Genomic DNA, 21391 nt, shown 5'->3' on the forward strand with positions numbered 1-21391 from the left:
ATATCACTCTACTCTGCAGAGAATCCACACCAATTCCATCAGCAAGGTCTTCTGCATCCATGAGTATGGTGCAGAATTTGCCTTATGACATTTCAGTACTATTGTCAAACGCGCTAGAGCAATGAAGCTGAATTGGCAAGTTATTAACTGCAGCACTGTGGGGAAGGCATTGTGTATGAGAGCAACACACACAAATCCACTGCTGTGTGCTCTCTTTATGAGTACTTAAACAGAGTATTATTCCCAAATTTAAACGTGAAACCTTGCATTTAAATATTCCCCTATAGTACTTGCAGCCCTACAGCTATAACATAGTACTGCATGAGAACAAACAATTGAACATGACTAGAAGAGAGCAGTACAAATTTGCCTAACTTGAAATGTACAGAGTATATTATAAAAGGCAATACAAATATTAAGATTTAATCATTTTTCAATTTTTAAAATGTTATCAGTAAGGAAAATATTTTATGCATACAATTCTTAACCCGACATTTTCCCTTTAAATAAGTGTATGTAGGAATATGAGAAAAATAAAGAAATTTCTCCCATATGGTTTTTACCATGTTATCAACTAGATGTATCTTTTCCTTCCTAAAATCTAACAAAAGATGTAATTAATAAAATGGCATTTCTGTCAGGGAATTACAGCAACACTATTGGTTTCATTGCAGAACAAAGTTGAATGTCTTGTCCTCTTCACATCCAAAACTTCCTGAAACACAACATACTGCCAGTAGCATCTTATTACTTAACTATGTACACAACTTTTTTGTTTATTACTTTCCCTGCCCCCCCCCTCCAGGAATCAGGAGAAAACATTTAATCTTTTAAAGGACTTACCAGTAATCTGAAGCTGTGATTTCATGGCAAATCCACCGACAGTTCCTGATCTTGGCCCACTGCCAGCCATGATATGAGCTGGGCCTTGAATCTGAATGAGGAAGCAAAGCAGACATTAAAAACTCAATAGTAAAGTCTAAAACCAAATTCTCTATTTTTTGGCACGCATATACAATATATTGAGGATAAACACAATACACTTGTTTTCCTTGCAACTATGTTTCCATTTTGCCTGCGTATAAGATTAACTCTATTTATTAGCTAGTCACATAGTACCCAGGGCTACACTATCACACCTGGCTGTCGTCATTCCTGTTTCATGTGGTTATCCCTCTCTACTTCCCCACTCACAAAGAGAAGGTTCTCCTAATCCTCAGAAGGGTTGCCACCCATCTAATGTATGGAAATCTCCACCCTCGATATGTACTTCAAAATCCTGAACAGTCAAGTTCAGTGGAAAACACTTTAAGAGTATTAAGAGGCAGAGCAAATAGAGTGGCTGCTCCTCCCCTTCCTCTGCACTCCCAAAACAAGATTATTCTTGCTATTTTTCTTGTAAATTTAATGTAACTTCCACTGAATTTTTATTTGTAAGACAAATATTTTGATTTGTTTGTACTAAATCGGGTGCAGTCTACAGCTGTTGCTCCTGGCTCTACAAAGCACTATTCAAAGAACAAACAAAGCAGTCTCTTCTCATGCTGTGGAGATGCCCTCCATTTAGATCACAACTCTAGCACAGTTTTCCCTTGCTCTTTCAACCTTTGGGCTCTCCTCTGTCTACTCTCAGCACACACTGGAGTGGAGAGAGATTCTCCTTAAACCACTGATTTAAAGACAAAGAACCTATCCTGAAAAAAACAATGCATCAGATCAGTGGCTCTGATATGCCAACAGATCTAAGGGATAAATGTGTGGTGTTTATTTAATAAAAAGGGGAAGATGTGAAAGAAATGTCCAGTTATGCTAGTCTCCCAGAGATTTTAAAATGCACCATTCAATCTGAAGTGATAAGGAGGTATCTGTCACTCCTCAAGTGACTAGGCCATACACATAATGTTAGAGTCTACCACAGCTTCCAGCAAAGGGATGTACACCTTTAGGAGTGGATGCTTATGCACTTAGTGCAAAAGGTTCCAGGTTTGTTCACTTTTAGTGGACCGTCCAAGCAGGGTCAACTACACATGAGTATGTCTATTCAATAAAGATTTTAGATTATGTATTGTGCAGTGTAGAATATGGATAAGGAGACTAAATATATAAAAATATGAACTTCCTTGCTTGAAAGTTACAGTTTGAAGTGAATTTTCAAAAACTTTGTCAATCAATGTGAAATTGATGTTTCCACATTTGTTTGAAAAAAAGGAAAAATGGGTAATTCGCATCATAAATGTAACAGTTAGATGGTGCTCACTAGTGGAAAGTATGACAAAGCAGAAATATTAACGTACCATTGACTGTTACAATATCAGAGAGACAAGGTGGGCGAGGGAGTATCTTTTACTGGACCAGTTTCTGTTGGTCCACATTTTCTCTCTAATATTCTGGCACCGACATGGCTACAACAATGCTGTATGTCACAGTACTATATGCTGCTATTACTGCAATTAATTTGTTTTACTAGTTATGAATCAAACCTTTCTAATAATCTTGTACAGTGTCAGAGTTCTTTTAATGTAAGTATTTAAAAAGAAGTCTTATTAAAATAGATAAGACATTTAATAGACATTCATAGAGCAGCTCAGCTGAACAACGATGAAGTCTAGCAAAATTAAAAACCTAGGTACCTTGTATACTTTAAGAAAGCAGCACACCAAAATGTCTAAACCAAAGCAGACACACCAGACAGCTTGGAGGTGTTTGCACTTAGAGTGATGCTGCTATTTTGCATGCACATAATCCATCTCTACTAAATGTGATAATTACCTGATGTTTGAATTCACAGAGAGTAAGTACATAAAGCATAAAAACTTAATCCTAAAATCTCTCTCATCGCAATTTTTAATTTAGAGGCTTGGAAAATACTAAGTATTAAAAGAACTCAAAATATGTGACCATTTTCACCTACAATATGGTGCATGGTAGAAAGCAGTAATGAGTAGTCCTATTTAATTAAATGAGATTATTCTTATGTATAAGTATTTTCAGGCGCAAGACCTAAAACTTTTACAGGCAACTTGCTTACTGATGAGTTTCAGGTGACTATAATTCCATTAATTATTATTATTAAAAATGACAGATCAGAGTCTGTTGTATACTGGATAGTTCTCCAAACTTTAGTGAAATCTCAGTTTTTGGTGGCTCTGTCAATCAAATCTGAAACCTGGGATACTTTTGTTGGATGTTTTCTAAATTTCATACAATCCATTGGTCTGTTATTGCATGTGGGTGACATACCACAAATCAATTATCATTACTCAATTAGAAAACAAATTATAATAATCAACCTAATGAAATGCTCAAAAATCCAAAACTGTTAATGAACAGCCTCTGAAGAAAGAAGGGGGGGGGAGGGGGAGGCCAAAAACTCACAAGTCATACATATCCCAGGTGGCTGCAATAGTTAGACTTTTTTTAAGCACATAACACCTCTGGTACAAATTAAATATATTCATTAAAAATAAAAATTCCCACCCATTTTGTTCTAAACAACAAGTTAGCTGTATAATTTAAGTCTATGAATCGCTGCTCTGACCTAAAGGAAACAAATCCAACATAGTAACATTTCAAAAATTAGATTTGAGACAGGTAGGTTAATTATGCCTTGTAATATTTTCACTTTTACTGTAACCGTGTTTTCAGTGATGAACAGGTAACAACAACTTTTGCAAAAGTTTCAATTGCTTGCCAAAACTAGATAAAAAATTTCAGCCTGTTCCTACAAACAGGTGCACTACAGATCTTGACATCTTCATAGAGATAAGGATCTGTACCTGCATCTGTTTGCAGGATTCTGCAAGCCGTTCTGTTCACGTAGAATCTTGAACCCATGAAAAATGTCTTTATTAACTTAATATACCAGTTCAGTGGCCTCAATCAATGTGTGAAGCCTCTATATTAAGAATTAAAGAGTGACAGAGGAAAGTATTTTAATTTTTTTAAACTACATTTTAATTGTTTAACTATTTTAACTGACATAAGAACACTTTCTTATTACCAATTAAAGCGTGAGCTATTCTGAAAAATGACTAATAGCAGCATAGGAAGGTTATATGTTTATTGGCCCCCAAGAGAGCACCCGCTGAAATGCTGCAGCAACATTTTGGTGGGGATGCCTCTCGATGACAACGCTTGTCGCCGACAAGTGACGTCATCGAGAGGCGTTGCTCCCGAATTTCGGCAGGGACACCTCTCGATGATGATGCTTGACATCGACAAGCGATGTCATCGAGAGGCATCACCGCCGAAATGCCGCCGAAATTCGATGGCATTTCAGCGGGTGCTCCACCGCCGCAGTGGTCCTTCGGCTGGCACCTGCCAGCCGAAAAGGTTGGGGACCACTGGTTTAAGTGATTACCATATCAAATATTTAAAAAGTAGTCAGAGGACTGTCAGCCTTGCAAACTCAACTTCAGTTCTTTTCCATCTCACACATCACCACCAGTAATAAAGACTCCACGAGCACACTGATAACCATGCAGCCCCACAGTCTGTGGGGGTATGCCCAAATGTAACTGACTAGAAATTAGGCCTAGTCTACACACAAGTTGCAACAGTTTAGCTGAAACCTGTTTTTAAATCAATGTATAGTTGAACAGGTATAAAAAGGTTGCATGGCACTTTTTTGGAACAGCTCAACTAAGTTCTCAACTGACTTAAGCTAAATTGAAATAACCCTAGTCCCATCTGAAGCAAGTTTCTACGTAAGCCTTTTGCACTGGTTTACCTGTGGGCTTTAAAAATCACATCTTACGTTAAAATCAGTACAATTTTCTCATGTAGACACATCCTTACTAAATTATTTTATTGATGGATGCTAAAGGAATAAGAAAATGTAGTTCACATTCTTAGCTGACATCATAGAACTCTATGTTATTGTATCAATGTTTTCTGTATCAAACATTCTGAAACACAACCAAAAACATGCTTTCAAAATAAAAACAAAACACCCTGCAAGTCTTTCCAGACTTTTCCATCTTGGGGATCATCATCAATAGTGAAGGTTCTATGAGCCAACAAGTAGGCCCTCAGTAACATCCATGCAACCAGTAGGGCTGCACAGGTGTAATTGAATTGAACTCCATAAACAATCCCGTTTATGTACAAGGAATAGAATCCAGATCACTCCTCCCTAGCTGTTATGCTACTTTTTACCCATAAAAGGGCCAAGAACTTCCTACCACTAAAGTGAGCAAATAATCATAGAACTGGAAGGGACCTCGAGAGGTCGTCTTGTCCAATCCAGTGCACTCGTGGCAGAACTAATTATCTAGACTATTCCTGACAGGTGTTTGTCTAACCTGCTCTTAAAAATCTCCAATGATGGAGGTTCTACCACCTCCCCAGGCAATTTATTCCAGTGCTTAACAACTCTGACAGGAAGTTTTTCCTAATGTCCAACCTAAATCGCCCTTGCTGCAATTTAAGCCCATTGCTTCTTGTACTATCCTCAGAGGTTAAGAAAAACAATTTTTCTTCCTCCTCCTTGTAACAACCTTTTACTTACTTGAAAACTGTTATGTCCCCTCTCAATCTTCTCTTTTCCAGACTAAACAAACCCAATATTTTCCATCTTCCCTCATAGGCATGTTTTCTAGTGTTTCATGTTTCCACTAATGAGTAAATATACACAAGGAAGAAGATTTAAGTAGAGAAGAATAATATTTAGATTAATGTTTTAAGAAGAACTGAGTTTCCTTTAACTTTTTTTCTTTTTAAAAGACTGCATAGAGCTACTTTACCAGTCAGCATTCCAGGGTATCTCGGTGTCTTCTTGCTGTCTCCAATGCTTAATTACCAAAGCCTAGGATATTTAAAATATGCTAATAGTAACAAAACAGGTAAAAAAAAAATCTTAAATCAATAACTAACAATTCCCTAAGTAAACTGAATGTGACTAGCCCCTCATGTTTGCAATTACTAATGACGACTTCATTTTTTATTTTTTATAAAAATATTAACATTTTCCATGGTCTGTGACAGCTGAAACAGACACTTGTTTGCTTTGAAACACTTACGTACTATGACTCCATGATATAAAAAAGGTACCAATTTAGGAAACTTTTCATTGTAAATCAGCTGAGTATTGTGCTACAAAATCAAATATATTTCTTAAAAATTGAACATGAAGAACATAGCACTTATGTCTTGTTTGGCACACAGAAGGATATATTAGGACAATCAGGGAATTAGTGCTTTTAGACATCCAGCAGAAATAATAATTCAGTGCTTGACTGGGTAACATCAGTGGTTGCTTTTGACCTCTCACAGTTAAGGATTTTCTCCAGGAAGTTCATCTTCACGACCCATGCCCCTTGCAGTATGTGGAATATTAGATAAACTATGCTGCACTGCTCCTAATGTAGAGGCAGATAGAATGCACTGAATTCTGAAGGAATGCTAAATGATTTTAAACCATCTGACAACCTTCAATGTTATGCAGCCTAACATTTTCTGGAACTTCCAGAGTTCACAGACAGCTTTCATTTTTTATGCTTTGTGTAAATTCACACAAATAACGAATCAGGAATTGTTAGACTCTAGTAACAGGTTTGTGAAAAGAAAGTAATGGCAGTAGATGCATTATTCAAGATTAACTTCAGAAGATAAAAGTACATTAAGTGAACAGTTCACCTTCAAAAGTTCACAGTTATTCAAGTAATGGTACATCTACACTACCAGCCGGATCGGTAGGTAGTGATCAATCTATTGGGGATCGATTTATCACATCTAGTGTAGCCATGATAAATCGATTCCCGATTGCTCTGCCATCAACTCCTGTACTCCACCACAGCAAGAGGCGGAAGAGGAGTTGATGGCAGAGCGGCAGCAGTCGACTCTATGACATGAGGACATGAGGTAAGTCGACCTAAGATACGTCAACTTCAGCTACGCTATTCTTCTGGCTGAAGTTATGTATCTTAGGTCGATCTCCCCACCCCACCCCCCAGGGTAGCCCAGATCTAAGTAGGGTGGGAGTTAATAATGGAGGTGGTTATTTGAAGACAGTGTTCTGTCACACAAGGTTTAGGAAGAAGCAGAACAAGAGGCTAGCAGATCCAGTGAGACTCAAAAGCCCTATATAACTCCTGTACGCCTGTCTTTGGCACAAGTATTGGAGCATCTTCTGCTGCTAGCTGGCCCTGCTACTTCATTCCTTTAAACGACCAGTCTCCCCTTCTGCAGAATTCCTTAGCCCCACTTGCGTAGAGCAGTGTAAAGTGATACCTCATGCCTCTGTTAAACCAAACCAAAACGATAAAATGCAAGGAAGAACTCCCACTACAGAAATTTTAGGCAAGTGAGTGATTGCTTGATATTGCCACTCTCCTGTCCTTGCTGCTGTTCACAGTATGAAAAGACTCCCCTCCTCTTATCAAATTGCAGCCTTTTGCAGGCAGAATGCTGGAGCAGATACAGGGAATTCATTAAACTCTCTAGCACGAGGAAAAGACCAAAAAGCAGAAGAGGGCAGGACAAGCAAAATGGTGGTCAATGAAACTCACGGTATGTCTATACTACCCGCTGGATCAGCGGGCAGGAACTGATCCAGTGGGGATTGATTTATCATGTCTAGTCTAGACTCGATAAATCTACCCCGAGCTCTCTCCCATTAACTCTGTACTCCACTGCCATGAGAGACACAGGCAGAGTCGACGGAGGAGCGGCAGCAGTTGACTCACCACAGTGAAGACACCACGATGAGTAGATCTAAGTACGTCAACTTCAGCTACATTATTCACATAGCTGAAATTGCGAAACTTAGATCAATCCTCCCACTCCCCCGCAGCGTAGGCCAGGCCTCAGGTGCACAAAGCAGCAGCATTTTTATAGAAGTATGCAATATCTGGACAAAAAGGCAAATTGTGGCTAATTATGCAGCTCCATAAATTCCACGTGATCTTATGTATATCAAATGCAATCTATCACATCACCCTTCTGTCATAAACAGATAGTAGAAGTTAATAGAACAGATGTACTTTATATCTCTTTTCACTGTAAAGGATTAACAAGTTCAGTAAGCCTGGCTGTCACCTGATCGGAGAACCAGTCAGGGGACAGGATACTTTCAAATCTTGAGGGAGGGAAGTTTCTGTGTGTGCTGTTAGTTTTTGGTGGTTGTTCACTCTGGGGGCTCAGAGGGACCAGACGTGCAACCAGGTTTCTCTCCAATCTCCCTGATACAGGTTCTTATATGTCCGATCGTAAGGTACTAGGTAATAAGGCGAGTTACGGCTTATTGTTTTTGTTTTGCTTTATTTCAAATGTGACTTTGGCTGGAAGGATTCAATACTGTGTATTTAGCTAAGGAGTTAAATTTTGTATATTGCTAAAAGGATTTTTAATTTGTACTTGTTACGACTTAGGCTGGGGGATTCCGTAAGTGTATTGAACATACTGTAAATTCTCTAATAGCAAAAGATAATTTTTACTGTTTTTCTCTTTTAATTAAAAGCTTTTCTTGTTTAAAGACCTGATTGTTTTTTTTTTATTCTGGTGAGCCCCAAGGACTGGGTCTGGATCCACCAGGGAAGTTGGTGGGAGAAAGAGGGGGGGAAGGGACAACGAAGGTTATCTCCATTCTCCTCCTGTTAGATTACCTCTTCCTCCTTCGCGCGAAGCTCCTGCGAGGGGGCGCAGAACGGACAAGCGCCGGAAGGTGAATTAATATCTAATATCATGCTTATGTGATTCAAGGAGTTTAATACACGTAATCTCGCAGGGTAACCGGGAGGGGAAGCGCCTGGCAGAGACAGCGTGCGGAGGAAGCGTTACTTTCCGTTGTGTAAGATCGAGGATCTGGGTCTTGGGTTTCTCTGCGTGGCAACGTTTCGGGGGGCCAGGTTGTACCAGGCATTTTTTCTGGAATTGCCTGGTTTGGGTGGCGCGCTACCCAAGTACTTAAGCTGGTATTATTAGCTTAGAGGGATTCATGCTGTTGGGGTACGGAGCCCTTCTTTTGGCACACTAAGGGTTCAGAGTGGGGAATTTATCTGACACTTCTTTTGATCTTTGTATATCAACATGCAATCTATCAATAATCACCTTTTCGACCGGTGTGCCAAAATTCGCATAACTTCAAAGGGGAAAGGAACTGGTCGAGCACACACTGTGATAAGCGCATGCCATAGAGGGCAGCAATAAGCAGTGGTTAGCGAGGCTTTATTCCCTGAGCCAAGGAGGAGTTGCTTTGAAACTAGAGCCTGAGCTCCAGTTAGCCGAGGCACCTGACTCGTTCATGGGATATAAACCCTGCTTCAGTCGAGACAGGTGTGGTAGTATGAGGAGAAAGTTGGATTGGAGCAAAACCAGAGTGCAGAATTGCAGAAGAGAACAGTGTTGTGCCAGAGAGAATAGAAGGTTTGGAGGAGTGCGGCAGTGGATTGTGAAGTCCCAACAGAACACCCTAGGTAAGTTGTTGGGCACAAGGCTTGTATAAGAAGAGAGGCGAGAAGCCCTTCCTTCATATCCGTCTCAGCTTGTGAAGGTAACCATGCGAAGAAACGCTAGTTCAAGTGGTTGCACCACACCGCAGGGCCCCTGGGTTGGGACCTGGAGTAGAGGGCGGGCCCAGGTCCCTCCCTCTCCACTCCCCTCCTCCAAGGACACTAGGGGAGTGATTAAGAACTGGTTCAGAGGCAAGCAATATTGCCCTGAACCTACCCCAGAGAAGAGAAAGCGCGAGACCCAGAGAACAATACCGGCAATTTGCCACAACACACATACAATCAAGAGTTGTTTTAATTCCAGCTCTAATCTTGGCTCCTTCTGTGGCCTTGGGCAAGTCATTTAACCTCAATGCTTAGCTTTTCCCCATCTGTAAAATGGTGCTAATACTTACTTGAGCAATAGGAATTGGGAGGATTGAAGTTTGAAGTGCTTGAAGATGAAAGTTTCATAACAGAAGTGTTATCAGGACTTGAAAAACCAACTCAGACAAGGTGAGTTGAACTTCTGGCCTTGAACCACTGGCTCCTTCTCTAGAGAGTAGCAAGGAGGCAGGGACCAGATCACCACAAGTACTGATTCCAATTTGACAGGAAGAGAAAGGGTTAAGAGGGAACACAGCAGAGCAGCCACCACTAACTCTTTTTCAGGAGGGGAAGGAGGCAGGGAAGAGTGACTTCTTAGCTTCTCCTCTTTTCACATAATGGGCAGGAAATGAGAAGAGTAGCTTCTGAGCCACTTCTCATTTAAGAGGAAAAAGGGGGAAGTGAGAAGCAGAGAGCCCAGATGGAAAGGGTAGCTGGAAAGCAGAGGGCCACTACCAGAATACTAAGAAAAACAAAAACAGATTTGACATTATGTCTTCTGCCTATCAATTTCCATAGTAGCTGAGTGCCTTTTACAATCTTTTAATCTATTCATCCTCAACGCACACCCCACATTAGAATCCCATACAGTCACTTTTTCCTGGATTTAGTCAAATGGCACACAAAGGTTTTTTTGATCACATTTTAAAATGGGCTATTCTCATATACTAAAAATCAACTCTGAAATTAGTTACATGTGCTCTTAAATTTTTACTTATCAACAGTTTATCTATTTTGGGGTGATCTAAAAACAGCAAGAGATGAAACTGTAGCAGAGCATACAATTCTAGAAAAGAGTGACATATCCAGAACATTACTCCACATTATTAAGTGCTGACAGTGTGCTGCTTGAACTGTACAACACCTAGGCAGACATGGTTCTTCCCCCTTGGAGTTTACAGTCTCAATGGACAGAAAATAATACACACAATGCTCTTGATGAAGACAACTCAGAGGAGAGAGCTGGACCAAAATGAGCATGATAAATATGCTTTAAAAATATCCTGTGTGTAATGTGACATCAACTTCTTGGTCTATAATCTTAGAGCATTATGTCTTATTCATACTACGCAAATGCCACTATTGTTTAGCAGCCTGTATAATGCGCTGTTTCAATCTGCATTTTCAGTTTACTGATTCATTCAGATGTGTCCAATAATTTAAAATGTTCTCCCATTAGTCTTGAATATCTTTACATAATCTGACTTTTGAAAACTAATGTCATGAGGGCAAGAAGATTTTTGAAGCCAGTATAGCCCTTTTTAGATCAAACATACCTGCCTGCAAGAAATAAGATGCTTATTTCTCCTTTATAGATAAGAGCTTAACTCCTATCAATATGAAAGGAAGCTATACACACTCATTAAGCAGACATGAGACTAAATCTTTCATGTGAGGTCCAAAGTCACTTGTCAATGATGAACATATAGTACTTTTCATAAGTTTAAATTCACATCCCACTCTTAACTACAAATGTATTGCCTCCACAAGTGAAATCTTCACTTGACTGCAGGTTTACATTTTGTGACAATCATACTAAATAATTCTCCTCTCAATACGTTATGGAAGATTTTAAGTTAAAGGACAGTCAATTTGAAATTCTGTCAATTTAAACAAATTTAGTAGTAGATTCAATTACTATCCTGGCCCAAGTTCCCCTGCCATTTTTTTTTAAACTGATAGTGCATCTTTACATTTGTCTGGGACTTTCTTTCCCCTTTTAAAAAACAAAAACACAAAACAAGAAAACAGTTTTAAGAAATCCAGTCAGTTTGTATTCAAAGTAAGGGGAAGATGATATGGAGCTAGAAATAAGGCAACTCAAAGTTAGTTGCTAGGAACAGCAGGAGGTAGAGGTGGTCTGGCACTAAGAGTTAAAAAGATGATTGGAAAGAAATAGGATTCAGGAGAGTTTCTGTATCAGATTGTAACTGGGGTCAGTGAAAGGATCAAGGAGGGCTTTTACACCAAAATGGGGCCCCATCCAGTTTCCCCACGCTCACCTTCATATGTACATCACTTAACCAATACACTGCCACAACAGTCACCCAGTTAATCAGTTTTAATTTCTAAACAGATCTATTTTGTTCAAAGTAGCCTGTGCCCTAGTACTCAAGGACTACAAGTTAAAATCTAAAATCCAGATGCCTAAGTTACGAGTAGCCAAAAAGAGGTCAGTGTAAGTGGTTAAAAAGGGGTTAGTGTGATTTCAGTGTAAGAAAGAAAGGAGACAGCCCTGTAATTTAACAACAGTGTTCAAAAATTTTCAAACTTTAAAAAATAATTCTCATCTGAGATGAAGCCAGAACACTTTCAAGCCAAAAGGAATTTTAAAAAATTAGAGGCATTAGAAGAAAGATAACTGGTGTTTTATTATACAACAGTTGGTCCCTGAATTTAGAATTAAGACTTATTTACATCCAGTAATTTAAAAGAAAACATCACCTTTCAGAAATAAGCACAAATACAACCAGCTATTACAGTGTCTATATTCAGGTACAACTCAGCATTGACTATGAAAGAAACTAAAAACATGTCTCAAATACTTGAATTTTTTTAAATCAATACAGAAAAGCAGTACCATAGTTTAACTCTGCTTACTGAGTCAACGTATGTGTTACTCTTCTGGTATAATCAGTCAGGTGCAGCTTCAAAGACAACACTGGTAATTTAAGAACCATAATAAAGTACCAGTGAGAAAAAGAGGAAAGTTTTGAGTTACTCTCCTGTGCTTAAAAAAAAAAAAAAAAAAAAAAAAAAAAAAAAAAAAAGGCACTCACATTCAGGATGACAGTGACTGTGATGTAGAGAAAAGGGAAAAAAGAGTATGAAGCAGAAGAAAAAATGGTGAAAACCTGCCCAGCTCTTCCCACACTTTCCCCAACTGAGTACTCCCTATGGAAGAAATCTCATGTTTTAAAATACATCTTAACAACTCTTAAGAATGTATATTGAAAAAAGGTTGCTACTTCAAGAGTAGCAGCGTTTCTACCTCTCTCTCAGACAGACAGGCTCATCCTACTATTTTGAGACAGGTGGCAGTCCCTTCACCTTGATCAGCCTACCTACCGGCCTTGCTTTCCTCCCCCTTTCCAACATGTAATGTCACATTATACACCACAGCAACTTTTCCTTTAAGCCAGTTGACCCAATTGTATGTGGTGGATAAGACTGACGACGGTCTGGTTCTTTATACATCTGCTGACTCTCTGTTCCCATTTCTTCCACCAGTCAGTAAGCAAGCAATACATGCAACAAATCAAAGCATCAACCTGACACCTTTATGGCATTCATCACTAGCAATAGATCATCCAAAATAAGCAGTATTGTCTGGGTAATACCCGGATCTAAAACTACATTGATAAGGATCAAGGAAGCTTACGGACTCCAGTTGAGACTGCAGGTCCATACTCACCTTCTCTACAACTTTACCTAAAAAGTGTCAATTCCTGGCAAGATTGTCATCATCAAGAGTTTCTTCTCTTTTCTGAATTTCCACACTCACACCCACATGCAGAGGAGGATGTGAGAACAAGAAAACCTTTCTGAACCCAGAATAAGCTGACGGGATAGATAAGGAAAAGGGGGGAAAATGCAGGATTTTTTCCCCTTTTTTGGTAACCAGGATATGCCCTTCTTTACAAAACATACAAAGAAAATACTTCAGTGACATTGTAACCAGATACTCAGAATTGGCCCAACTTGCAACTTTTGACCTAAATTCCTAGTGATCAGAAATGTTCTCTCTACAACTTCTACAGACTAGTAAAACTGGTCAACCAACTCTATATGCCTGGAGAAAAATACCCTTATAACAGTCTTGCTGATGACTACAAGTTTCCTGAATCCAACAGCTTGTGTTATAAACCTCTAATATTCATTAATTTACATTTCCATGCACAGAAAACTAGTTCTATAGCTTGCATGCAATTAGGACAAGGTCACATGACATGAATTACATCTTCTATAGATATGCATAATTTGGTCTGAGCAAAAATTTAGAAGCAAGGTACTTTAACCATGAGAACTGCAACATACAGCATTAAAAGAGGAAGAAACAGGAAAGAAAGGAACAGAAGAGAAATAAGGGAGAAATGCTGACTAGATGATATCGTCTTGGTACCACAATACCATCACCCAGGAGTGAACTGTTCATGGGGAGACAAAGTGGATAAATTAGGGAAGGAAGGAAGGGGCAATGCAACATTTATTACACACATACTCTGGCATAAGAAACTAATTTGGAACCTATAATTTATTTTCTGTACCTCAAAACTAACAGCTAATGAATTAAAGGGTTAAAAGGGTGATCATTCTGATTAGATTTTCACATATGTTCATGCAGAGAAAAGGTACAATTTTCATATATAGCATTAAGAGAGTTGGCTTTTTTGAAGCCTAGCAAAGAAAAGCACTGCACAAAATAATTAAAGCCATTTGTGAAAACAAAAATTGTATTGTGACATTCCCCAGAGTACAATATGGATTGCTGAATGGCTGTGTACCCTCCTTTCTCCTGAGGTGCCTTTTACATTACTTTGCCATGAGAACAACCACTCTTGGCCTGTTCTCGCACTGCCTCTAGCATGTACATTACTCCCAGTTGAGATATGAGTGCTCTAACCAGCTGCTCCTGAATTATATTGCAGAGTGACACCAGCAAATTCCCTGTCCCAGACTTGTCTCCAGAAATGGGCGCCTTGTACTGCCCAGCTCTTTTCTTCTGGACAATACAAGCTCATACATAATCCATCATTTTATTAATAGACAATTATATGCACAAACCTTATTATCTCAAATGGATTTAGATAAAACAAGTTTATTAACTATGAAAAGATAGATTTTAAGTGATTACTAGTAATCAGGCATAAAAGTCAGAATTGGTTACAAAGAAATAAAAGTTAAAATGCAAACTAATAACTAACTTAACAAGCCAAGTGAATTTAAAGCAAAAAGGTTTGTCTCATCATTTGTTTACAGCAGTCTGGCTGGATTCCTTTCAGTCAGGACCCTTCCTCCCCACCCCCTTTCCCCAGTTCAATGAAGCTTACTTTGTCTTTCCAGTATTGTTGATGCCGTGAGTACAGATGAGGGGAGAGAGGTAACCTCTCTCCCTTCTTCTTTGAGAATCATCTTCAGCTGCGGTTCAGGCAGCACAGTCTGTTCTATTACCAAGATATAAAATTCTTGCTCATGCCCTTCTTTCTGCCAAAGAACGTCCACTTAACCAGGCCATAGTCCATTTGATTATGTTGACACCCAGCTGAGACATCAGTTTGCCGCTCGTCTCTGAGGAACTGGTTTGTGCCTGGTTTTCTAAATTTGGAACGTATCATATAGTAGAATTTTATAACGTCACGTACAGTGTTACCACATATTTTACTGGGACAATAATGTTCAGCAGATGATGCGTTTTCAAATGATACCTCACAAGGCATACTTTATACAAAATGTATCATAGTCTTGTCAAAAGGATGAACACAAGGGTACAGACTGTTGCATGTACATTTTTATTTCAGTTGTTTCCTCGTCACGATGCAATCCATTTAGAAAGGAACATAATACTGAATACACAAACAGCTTAGTTATAATTGATTCACCATGACAACAATACTCAAAATGACTAGTTCTGAACTGACAATTAAAAAACAAATTATGTCAATCCAGACCCAAATGCTGAAGTGCCACACAGGATCAAGGCCATGAGGGGGAGAGGAGAAAGATACCTAAACTGAACCCCGTGCAGCAACAACCAATTAAAATTTTTTGCAGTCAAAGAAATTATTGGGAAAAAATTCTATGGCTTTTGTTTTTCAGGACGTTAGATTAGATCATATTGGTCCATTCCAGTCTTAACAATATATTGCCACACAATGATTGTATTCAACCAAGGCAGAGACCAATTTTAAAACATAAATTCAAAGCTTCCATGAAGGTATTTACATTTTCAGCACAACTGCAATGACAGTGGTAACATCAATTCTGAGGTGGAAAGAGCACTTGAAAGTGAGCACGTCACTCCTCCCACATCAGGTCGCAAACTACCTTTGCACAGACTCAAGTCTACAGACTCCGGCTCACAGGACTCCCAGTATGGCTGGAGCTCAGGCTATGAAACTCAGTAAGGGGGCTGGGACTCAGACCTGAGCTCCAGCCTGAATGGTAAAGTCTACGCTGCTACTTTTAGTGCTGCAGTGTAAGCCCAAGTCTGTAGACCTGGGCTCAGACTTGCTGCTGGGGGTTTTCTGAATCTGGGGGGTTGTTCTGCAACCTAGACGTACCTTCGGGTGGTTACTGTAGGATGGCTAAAAGTGCTGCATTGTTGCCATACTCTGGCAATATGCAGATAAGTATGGGAGGTGATCTGTGAGGATTTGAGTTCTTCAATCCATCTCATGAAGGGCAAAGGAGGAGACCATTTTCCAAGGAACAATGACAGGGAGCCTACATATCAAGGTCAGTTGCTAATAGAGGGAATTGGGCCTGTCTTCATGCAGAAGCAAGTTAAGCATTTCTTCCTACAAGAAGTTTTCTACCTACTTTTTCAGACAATACTCATCAGATTTACACAAAAGCAGGCTCCATGAAAATGGATCCATTTTGGGGACAGACACACAACTGTGAAGTCTTCTCTTGTTGAGTTTCAGCAAATTTACTCACAGATGCTACAGGCAGGATTGGGGCTGCAACCTACAAATTAAACTCATGACCCTTATGATTGGTTAAATCTAGCTGGAGAGGACACTGGGATTCATAATGCAAGGTTGTCAATGTTCCTTTCAAGAGGTCAAAATACCAGAGTCTCTCAACAGAGACTGTTCAATGTACACTCAAGAAGTCACCCTTGACATTAACAATGTTTACAGTCATCAATGTCCCTCCACTTGCCTTCCTTGGGAAGATGTGAAAGCAACTCTGGCACTTCCAGGAATCCTCAGATTTCCCTCCCCTCACGCAGTTTGGTGTTAAGACCTGGACATAGAAGACAGACAGCTCTGGACTCTTGTTAATGATCTCTACTGTGGTAATGGACAAAAAATATATAAACCTGGGCACTTGTATTATGCTCCTCAGCACATACAGAAATGAGGTGTGGCTCTCCTTCCCAGCGCTTTTTATCCAAATATTCTATCTTCTATATTGATTTCTGTTCAGATACAAATTGTGAGCAACAACGGGTTGGTGGGCAATACATCTTGTGCAGCCAACTTTCCCTGCATGGTCCCTTCTCACTTTCCGTAAAATTCATTCCACACCTATGTATCTATCTTAAGTACTTATATGGCCCCAATTACCACAGTATCTGAGCACTGTACAATCTTTAAGATATTAATCCTCAACCCTGTAAGGTAGGGAATTGCTATTATCCCTATTTTACAAATAGAGAGTTGAGCCAGTCTGTGCCTCCTCCTGGTACCCGGACCCCTCCCTCAGGTACTCTGGCCAGGCCCGCCACCTCAAAGAGGAGTTACGTGAACATTACGTGTTTTCTGGGTTTCAGATGTTTAAGTTTGCATTACCTTCAGTCTCTCCCACCACAAATTCCTGTACACATGGAGGGGGACTCAGAATCCCAAGAAGAGTGGGATCACTCAAATCCCAGAACATAGAACAGATGAGGAAAGGGGATCATACCCCTCTCCTCCCACCCCCCGACAGATAAAGCTCCTCTAGATCCTAGTACACACACACACAGAAGATAGAATTCAGGGATGACCAGGACATCACACTTCGTCTGCTACCCCTCCTATTCTGCAACCCTTCCTGTCCTTTGCACCCCATCCTCCCTTACCCTAGCCCCTACCATACATTTCCATTTATCCTCTCCCCATAACACCTTGATCCCTTTCTGCAGGCCCAAGCCCCTCTTCCCCTATTACCACCTACTCTTGCACCCCAAACCATTCCTCCCCTCTCACTGAGCATTCCTGGGGTAATTTATTCTCTTTTCAAAAATAGTTTGAGGACTGTCTGACTGTTCTGCTGTACTCTGATTACATTTCTCCAAATAAAGAACAAACACAACCTTGATAGACATTTTTCCCAAATGCTTACAGTTCATTTTCAGATTGCTGCCCAAGGTGGGCTTCAAGTTGCAGATTCAGAGAGATATTAAGTGGTCCCCATTCGTCTCAATGAGGTGTTCTCAGCTCAAAAAGAATACCCACTGGAGATTAATACAGCCCAAAACAATAGCTCTGAGGCATGGTCTACACTACAGCATTAGATCAATGACAGCTATTCCGGTCACTTTTCCCACATAGATAAGATTCTCCCTTGTGACACCCCATAGATTTAGGCCTATTCTACACTTGAAGGATAACTGCACCACTCAGAGGAGTGAAAAATCCACATCTCAGAGTGGCATAGTTAAGCCAACCTAAGTCCCCATGTAGACAGCGCTAGGTTGATACTTAGCTACCGCCTCTCAGGGAAGTGGATTACTTATGCCAATGGGAGAATCCCTCCCGCTGGCATAGGTAGTGTCTACACTGAAGTTCTACAGTGGTACAGCTGTGTCACTAACATTTTAAGTGTAGATAAGCCCTTATCCGTAACTAGCTCCATTGCTGTTTATTACTACTTCTTTTGTAGTAATTTGGTCATTTTTCAATCTACAGGACAGTGCTCACACACCCAAACCAGTCAGAATGAATTCTGTAAATATGATTTCATGCAACACAGACAAAAGCTTTACTGAAATTCCAAATATCTACCAAGTCTCCTTCCGCTAATTCTGTAGTTCGAGCTAAGAAAGCACTTCATCTGACAAGACTTGTAATCCCCTGCTCCTTGTTACTCATGGTTTCATTATTCTTTACATGTTTAGCGATTTTTTTAAACAGTATGAATATTCAGATCATTGGGTTTTGAAGTTAAAATTAGAGTGTAATTGCCAAGATTATTCTTTCTTCTAGTACCTCTCTAACTCATTATGCTTTTTTAAAATTAACTTAAGGGTTAGTAAATTTATTGGCCAATTCTTTTGGCACAGCAGGATATACTGTCCTCCAGACCTTTTATCTGTATATATTCAGATTGTTCACATATTTCTTTACTTGCTTTACAATAGCTATTGTTACGAAGACTTTGTCCATTATTTTCAAATTGCCCCCATTTTTCATGTTGCACAGATTTTTAAACAGGAATTAACAAGCCTACTTTCTAATATTAGAAGTTTTGCCAAAAAACATATTTGTAAAAGCCCTTCAGCTTGCATTAACTCATTTTGTTTTCTTGCTGCCTCCTCTTTCACGGGAAGCCTTGCCTGACTGGATTTTCTTGTTTAGCTAGCTCACCATTTTTCATTTCCAGAACAGGATTCTTTTTACATTCAGATCTTTTAAAAACCACACAAACCACAATGAGCACATCTTACTATTCGCGTGAATCTGTTGTGTCTTCATTATGGAATCCCTCCCCAGCCCTGTTCCACAGTTATGAATTCTCAATTGTATCTTCCCACCATCACCATCTGACATACTATGCCGCCCCTTAACATGTTCCCATTTTGTACACATCTAAACTGAGCAAGTGGGCTGAATGGGACCAGAGAACCACCAGCTCTGTACAGAAAGAGTAGGAAGGAAAGAAGCACAGTAGTCCAAATAGCACTTCTCTCTTAACTGGCTGGGATATCATTTAATCCAAACAGTTGCTTCATTACACAGCCTTGTGCATCCATTGAGATTAGGCTTCTTTCTTTGCTCATCCTAGGTATAACAACGACATTGGCTAAGATTGCGTCACACTAATATTTACTTCTCAGTGGATTCTTGAAGTTATACTTGAGATCACTGAATCCCCTGTAGTGTGTGTCATTTGCTTCCATGTGCACTACATTTAGTGAGACTTCCTAAGAAACAATCCACCCTTTTTGTCACAATTATTCAGGCATCCTGCTGTCTATCTGGGTCACTATATCCTGAGCTAGATTTCTTCTACGAAGTTACTAATCAAGATAACAAAAAGGAGGCAAGTACACATTCCAATTTAATTTTCACATCTGAGCTACTATTAGAGTTTGGCTGCTTCACAGTCTGCTCCTTCACAGCAGCAGAATAAAAGAAGGTTAAAGGTTCCAGAGATCCCCTCTCTGCTCACTTTATTTATTCTTCCACTATATTTCTTCTTGCTCCATAATTATGTCATGTGTTGTCTCAATAGGTCCCAGACGATGTCTTCTCTTCTGATTCTTCGGTTTCTCCCAGGGCTTGCATTCAATTCCAATGGGCACATTTACACTATGCTTTTTTACCCCAAGTTAACTGATTGGTTTTTTTTACCATAAGGATCAGCAAACATTTGCAGATTTGATCAAATGTGTAGTGTCCAAACTAGCCTTCACAGAGGTGTTTACTATTTCAAGTCAACTATCAATCAATTAACCTGAAGTAAAAATCTCTAGAACGCACTAATAGCACCTAGTTCTTATATAGTGGTTTTCATCCACAGATCTCAAAGTGCTTTAATATAGGAGGACAGTATCATTATACATACTGTCCCCACTGGACAAGCTCAGTGACTTCAACAGCAGCAAGTCCCTCTAAGAAAAGGAAGTCACCATGCACATGTAGCCGCCTCTACTTAAAAAAGGAACCATACACAACTTTCATATAATACTCTTTAAGATTACAGACAAGCTGCACAATCTGTTCTCTGAAGAGTCCTTTAGTGTCATGGTTGATGTTTTTTTTTTTACTCAAGAAGATGTCTTCACATTTTATTACTTGTCGGTATCTAGGTGTTTCTAGCTCTTGGAACTGCACTTGTTTCTCACATATAGGGTATGTCTCCACTCCAATCTCTTACTTGTGTGTTGCCCCAAATCCAGCTCTCCCCTACCCCTAAAAGCCTTCAATGAGAGTTTAGTGGTGCTTTCAATCTGAGCTAGTTGGCCCATCCTAGGGCTCAGGCTTGTAATCCCCACCCACTTTGCAGTGAGGTCGCAGGCTAGACCACTTGAGTACTGATAACCATCCAATGGTTTCACAAAAATTTCTCCCACGTGCTCACAAGGACAGACAAGCTCTCCTATCCGTCACTGAGAAATAAGCAGAGTGGCTCGATTTACTGGCACGAAGAATCAAGAGATATGGCCCCAAAACTCCTAGCAGCCCACAAAGGTGAACACAGCACCAGTGAGGACTCAGTAATTCAAATGTGGCTTTTGCAGTATAGCTCCTCACACCCAGGCTAGGTTAACCCAGATGCTCAGACACAGGTGCTGATCACCCATGTTAACTTTGCACTGAAAACATACTCAGAGTGCACTCGTTCACAGGTCTTGATGCATGCTTCAGCTCAACCAATTAGTTATTATGGAGGTGCACTAATGGCTCCATAATTAAGGTTGCATTGAGTTTCTACTTTAAACAGCTTGAGTTCATCAATAACGTGCAAGACACCACAAGCCCTCTTTGTTTACCCAGCCTTTTGGTGAGGGAGAAGCATAATAAAGGCTTGCACTTGCACATGAGATGAGGGGGGACTGCTTGAGTTTGAATAAACCTGACTTGTTAATTTGTGTGAGGAAAAGCTGCTGGGTTTGTATTTCATGTGATCATCTAATTTAT

The 21391-nt window shown here is 39.8% G+C and overlaps 1 protein-coding gene across 3 annotated transcripts in view; it reads right to left on the reverse strand.

Moving 5' to 3' along the window:
* Nucleotides 1-21391, reverse strand: part of ITCH (itchy E3 ubiquitin protein ligase) — a 112876-nt gene that overhangs the window by 78685 nt on the left and 12800 nt on the right. For all 3 annotated transcript variants that reach the window (XR_012656996.1, XM_032780885.2, XM_032780886.2), the window contains one exon: nucleotides 844-934. Coding sequence is in view for 1 of the 3 variants with exons in the window: in XM_032780885.2 (XP_032636776.1) it covers nucleotides 844-913 (70 nt within the window). In the remaining 2 variants the exon portion in view is untranslated. Of the gene's footprint in view, nucleotides 1-843; nucleotides 935-21391 lie in introns of those variants that run through there.

The sequence above is a fragment of the Chelonoidis abingdonii genome, chromosome 14 (genome assembly GCF_003597395.2).
Source record: "Chelonoidis abingdonii isolate Lonesome George chromosome 14, CheloAbing_2.0, whole genome shotgun sequence".
Taxonomy (NCBI): domain Eukaryota; kingdom Metazoa; phylum Chordata; order Testudines; family Testudinidae; genus Chelonoidis; species Chelonoidis abingdonii.